Here is a 6100-nt window from a genome sequence, read left to right on the forward strand (position 1 = left end):
CCGGTACTAAAGGGGTCGCGCTGCCACCCCAAAGTTTAGTCCCACCTCGCCGGGCGAAGGGCAGCCGCACTGGTTTATAAACCCAGCCACGGCTAGAACTTCGAACTCCTCTATATAGCTAGCAGGCTTGTGGGCCTAAACTCTGCGCGCTGCCCTGTGAGTCTGCTGGGCCTTTAAGGCCTGTAATTACACACCTGTGGCCTATCAGGCCCACAGGGCAGCACCCCAATTTTTTGTCTGTCGGTATCATCCAAACAGTGCGTGCATCCGTGGTATCCCTTGTTTGTCTGTCCTGAAAGGTTACTGAGAGCAGGCCAATCATTGATGGTCACGAACAGCAATGCCTTTAAGTCAAATTCTTCCTGTTTGTGCTAATCCCATGCACGTACACCTGTTCCATTCCACAGTTGTAAGAGTTCTTCAACTAATGGCCTTAGGTACACATCAATATCGTTGCCGGGTTGTTTAGGGCCTTGGATGAGCACTGGCATCATAATGAACTTCCGCTTCATGCACAACCAAGGAGGAAGGTTATACAAACATAGAGTCACAGGCCAGGTGCTATGGTTGCTGCTCTGCTCCCCAAAAGGATTAATGCCATCTACGCTTAGACCAAACCATACGCTTCTTGCGTCATCTACAAACTCCTTCCCGTACTTTCTTTCGATTTTTCTCCACTGCGACCCGTCAGCGGCTACTCTCAACTTTCCGTCTTCCTTACGGTCTCCTCTGTGCCATCGCATCACCTTGGCATGCTCTTTGTTTTGGAACAAACGTTTCAACCGTGGTATTATAGGAGAATATCACATCACCTTGGCAGGAATCTTCTTCCTGGGGCGCTCGCCCTCGACATCACCATGCTCATCGCGGCTGATCTTATAGCGCAATGCACCACATACCGGGCAAGCGTTCAAATCCTCGTACTCACCGCGGTAGAGGATGCAATCATTAGGGCATGCATGTATCTTCTGCACCTCTAACCCTAGAGGGCAGACAACCTTCTTTGCTTCGTACGTACTCTCGGGCAATTTGTTGTCCTTTGGAAGCATATCCTTTATCATTACCAGCAACTTTCCAAATCCCTTGTCAGATACACCATTCTCTGCCTTCCATTGCAGCAATTCTAGTGTGGTGCCCAGCTTTTTCTTGTCACCTACGCAATTCGGGTACAACAATTTTTTGTGATTCTCTAACATGCGCTGCAACTTCTTCTTCTCCAAATCACTTGCGCAGTTTCTCTTTGCATCGGCAATGGCCCGACCTAGATCATCAACGGGCTCATCTGATGCCTCTTCTTCATCTTCTTCCCGCATTGCCGGCTCAGCTTCTTCCCGCATTACCAGCTCAGCTTCTTCCCCCATTGTTGTATCATCGTATTCAGGGAACCCATGGCCAGGATAGCTGTCGTCGTCCTCTTCTTCTTCATTGTCTTCCATCATAACCCCTCTTTCTCCGTGCTTGGTCCAAACATTATAGTGGGGCATGAAACCGGACTCAAACAGGTGGACGTGAATGGTTCTTGACGTAGAGTAATTGCGACCATTCTTACAGCCAGCACATGGACAAGGCATAAAACCACCCGCCCGCTTGTTTGCCTCAGCCGCAAGCAGAAAAGTATGCACGCCCTCAACGAACTGGGGAGAGCATCGGTCATCGTACATCCATTGCCGGCTCATCTTCATTACACAACACCGAATAGACCAAATTAATACAAGTTCATACAACACTTAAATGCAACAAACAAATAACTCTCTAGCTAAAGCATTTAAATGCAACAACAAATGCGATCAAGATCGCAACTAAGGTAACAATTGATCCAACAGCATAATGATACCAAGCCTCACTATCAATGGCATATTTTCTAATCTTTCTAATCTTCAAGCGCATTTTCTCCTTCTTGATCTTGTGATCATCGACGACATCGGCAACATGCAACTCCAATTCCATCTTCTCCCATCAATTCTTTTCAATTTTTCTTTCAAGTACTCGTTTTCTCTTTCAACTAAATTTAACCTCTCGACAATAGGGTCGGTTGGAACTTCCGGTTCACATACTTCCTAGATAAAAATATCTATGTCAACTTGATGGGCATAATTTGTCATAAACACGAAATGCAACAAATAGTTTTAAAAGAGAATATACCACATCCGAATCATAACAAGGACGAGGGCCGACGGGGACGGATATCAAAACCATGGCACTATGTATAACAAATAACATACGGGTAAGATAATTATTATACGAGTAACTATATATCCAAATCACACAAACATCAATTTTTTATAGAAAATTTCATGAACAAGAGGCTCACCACAAGGTGGTGCCGGCGACGGGACGGTGCGGGCGATCGATGGTGGTTACGACGGAGATTTAGAAGGCACTAAGTAAACCACACCTACATATGCAAAATAAGTGTTATTTTAACCTCAAATTGCATATAAATCAAATACTAGCACATATATATATTTCCTCCCAAATTACTAAACTCACAAATTAATAACTATATAAAGCATTGCAAGATCTAATCTAGCAATGAGAGATGAAAGGACAAAGTTGCTAACCTTTGTGATCATTTGAATGGATGGGGGGCTTCAAATCTTAACAATTTTTGGGCAAAATGTGTGATAAGCTCGAGAGGAAAAGGGGAAGAACAGAGAGGAGAGGGGAAAGGGAAAGAACAGAGCGAGCTCGGGTGGATGAAGGATTTATGTAGGACGACCTTTAGTACCGGTTCGTGCCAAGAACCGGTACTAAAGGTGCTGGAGGGGGCCCAGACTGACAACATCCTGCCACCACTCTCATTAGTACCGGTTCGTGGCACGAACCGGTGCTAAAGGTTAGCCACGAACCGGTACTAATGAGAGCGGCCCGGCTAGCCGTTGGAACCGGCACTAATGTATACATTTGTGCCGGCTCAAATACAAACCGGCACTAATGTGCTTCACGTTTGACCCTTTTTCTACTAGTGTTCGTAGGATTTTTTTTTTTTGATTTTCATGCTTCGTTCCCCATCACAAGAACGCTCGCCCGAGACTCCGTGCTCATTGTGTCAGACACGGCGCCGCAGTCACTGTCCACCGTAATCGTGAGGCACAATGTAACTGTGTGTGTTAAGTGTACGGGTTAGCTCTTAATCATATCCTGCGTAAACAATCAAACACCGTGTGGCTGCGTTAGCCGAGCCAATGCAGTTAACCAAACGCCATGCTAAAAATTTCTCTCCTAAGAGCATCTACAGCAGGACCTCTCAAACACGCCTAATACGCCCGGGCGGGCTGCCCGATCGCTGTCCGGTCATGTTTTTTCGACCCAGACAGACTCCTCAAATGGGTCTCAAAAGCCCGGGCTGACCGACACCCCCATATCCAGCCCAAATATGGGGCGGATATGGGGGCGCCCGGGCACACCCGCCACGTCGGACCCGACCCATGCTGACCCACCCGACCCCACTTATATTCGCCCTCATCCGCTCATCAGAGCAAACCCTAGATACTTCACTCCACTCCACTCCCTTCCCCTCCCCTCAGCCACCTGAACTCGTCTCCAGCATGGCAGGCAGCGGATCGGACTCTGACCAGTCCGGATCCGTCGACTGGGGTGTCATCCCGTATGGGTTGGAGGAGGCAATGACAGTCCGCATTGCACTCCGCCGCTACCGGGAGGACAACGCCCGGTGGACGGACAGATCCGTCCGCCGCGACGCCATAGCGTTGGCTCATCGGGCACTGGGGTCCTCTGGTGCTGCATCCTCGCGGTCCTGGTAGCCGGAACACCTCTCTTCCCTATCACCTGTCAGGCAGACTATGAGTCCCACCAGGTACGGGCGGCCTGCCGTAGGAACTAGAGGATAAGGGCCGGCGAGGCCTGTATCACGGCGGAAACGGCGGCAGCTGATGCGGCGGTGCGGGCGGCCGCAGAGGAGGAAACCATCTGCGCTCGCATTGTGCAAAAACGGCAGCGGAGGAACACGCGCGCCCTCGCCCGGGAGCAGAATCAGGCGGTCCGTGCCATGGCTGGACTGCCAACGAAGGGGGACAACGACGGCGAGGACAGCTCCGGCGACGAGCAGATCCGGCTCAATCTGTACTGCGTCTTCGACCGATACTTCCGCAAGAAGGACGGCAAGGGCGCCGGGAAGGGCAAGGGCAGCCGTGGATGAATTCCATCGTAGCCAAACATGCCAAATTTTGGTAGCCCGATGGCATGTTTTGTGTAGTGTGATGAAGTAGGCGGACAATGGGTGTGCATCGACGTAATTGCATGAGTTTGTATGGATTTGAGATATGGTAATTAAGATGTCTGGATATGAATTGCATTTTTTAAGGAGTGACCGATCAGTACCCGCGGACACATTCGGGCGCGTCAGCGGGCGTTTGAGGGGCCGTATGTGCCAAGTCCCGTTGTAGATGCCCCTTATCCCCGCTTTTCCCTCTTTCTTTCTCTTGATCGGTTGGTGGCGAAATGTCCGAAGGTGCGAACCTACCACTAGTAGTTTCCCGGCAGGGAACGACGCCGGCGGAAGTAGCGAACCGCTCGCGGAGTTTGCCGGGTTTTGCTGGCGGAAAACTGGGAGCGCCAAAACGGAGGGCACACCGCACTCCTCTCGCGCACATGCTGCTCCTGGTCTAGTGTTATCCTACGCACGCTCCCTGCCCTGCCAACCCAGATCGATCGATGACTCCTCTTATCCAGTTGCAGTTGCGTGGAGTGCACGTGAGATGGTTTTTGTATGACCAACGAGGCACGGGCGGCGCCACCTGTGCTCTGCCGCAGCGCCGACCGACCCCGCCCGCCCGCCCGCCGGTATCGCCAGCTCGCCTGAACCACCGCCCAGAACCACGGTCTCGCTTCCCTTCCCACCGTATCAAATCGTCTTCTTGCGCGCACGCCGGTTGCCGGTTTCCTGCAGCCTATATAAATCCGGCCACAACACATTTCCTATCCATCTCTTCTCACACTGTCACAGTCACACTACTACTGCTCATACTTCACTGCTTCTACCAGTTCACATCATTCGGATCTCAGGCCAAGATGTCGACGGTAAACCGCGCCGACCTCGACCAGAGGCTCGCCGCCGCCAACCGCTGCTCCAGAGGTAACAAAATCGCTATCTTGCTCCGCCGGTCCTCCAAGGCACATTGCAGCTTTCTGTACTGTCTCTGCTGAAACTTGATCCTAACTACTATGTCTCTGTTGATCCGGAACTGCAGAGGCTGCCATGGCGGGAGCCAAGGCTGCCGCCGTCGCCACCGTCGCTGCCGCAGTCCCCACCGTGAGTACTTCCACTGAAACACAACCATTCACCCTGCACCATAAGTACATTTATTTATCTCATCCGTGCGATTTTTGTTGCCTTTCTCCGCAGCTGGCGAGCGTGAGGATGCTGCCGTGGGCAAAGGCGCACCTGAACCCTACCGGGCAGGCCCTGATCATCTCCACCGTCGCCGGAATGGCCTACTTCATCGTCGCCGACAAGACCATCGTTTCCATGGCCAGGAAGCACTCCTACGAGGACGCGCCGGACCACCTCAAGAACACCTCCTTCAACTAGTTAGACAGTAGATCCATTAGTAGTAAATAGTGCGAAATAAACTGCACGCCGGCCTGCAACTACAAGTGTCTGCGGATTCAACTAGGGAGGCGATCAGGCGAGGCTTGCAGGCCTACTGCTCTTCTCTGCGTGCGAGAACTTATCTGATGAAGTAATCATCATGTATCCAGCCAGTCATCTTGAATTAATAATAACTTGCATTTGTACAACTCAGGTTTACCCATCATCACCCATCTTACATTTTCTTGTTTGTGGTTATCATTTGACATGTGCCAGTGTCAGAGCATGCAGAACACTGAAGTAAGGCCAACTCCACCGCGTGACCCATCTGTGACCCATCCGGACGTCCGATTTTGTCCGTATGGGTAGCGAAAAAGCGGACGTCCGGCCCCCGGACAGTGCTCGAACGCATCCGCGCCCAGCGCGTCCAGGACCCAAACATGTCCGTCCCGCCCAGCTTCGTCGCCTCCTCCTGCAGGACCAGCCCGCGCCCTGGTGGCCGGCGCCGCACGCACCCCGCCCGGCCTGCGCCCCGGGGGCTGGCGCCGC

At 51.8% G+C, this 6100-nt stretch overlaps 1 protein-coding gene across 1 annotated transcript; it reads left to right on the forward strand.

The window, feature by feature from the left end:
* Window positions 1-4795: 4795 nt before the first annotated feature.
* Window positions 4796-5768, forward strand: LOC123083010 (early nodulin-93-like). Its single transcript, XM_044505175.1, has 3 exons — window positions 4796-5095; window positions 5211-5272; window positions 5366-5768. Exons 1-3 carry the CDS (start codon window positions 5032-5034, stop codon window positions 5549-5551), a joined length of 312 nt encoding a protein of 103 aa, XP_044361110.1. The 5' UTR covers window positions 4796-5031; the 3' UTR covers window positions 5552-5768.
* Window positions 5769-6100: the final 332 nt, after the last annotated feature.

The sequence above is a fragment of the Triticum aestivum genome, chromosome 4A (assembly GCF_018294505.1).
Source record: "Triticum aestivum cultivar Chinese Spring chromosome 4A, IWGSC CS RefSeq v2.1, whole genome shotgun sequence".
In the NCBI taxonomy this organism is placed as follows: domain Eukaryota; kingdom Viridiplantae; phylum Streptophyta; class Magnoliopsida; order Poales; family Poaceae; genus Triticum; species Triticum aestivum.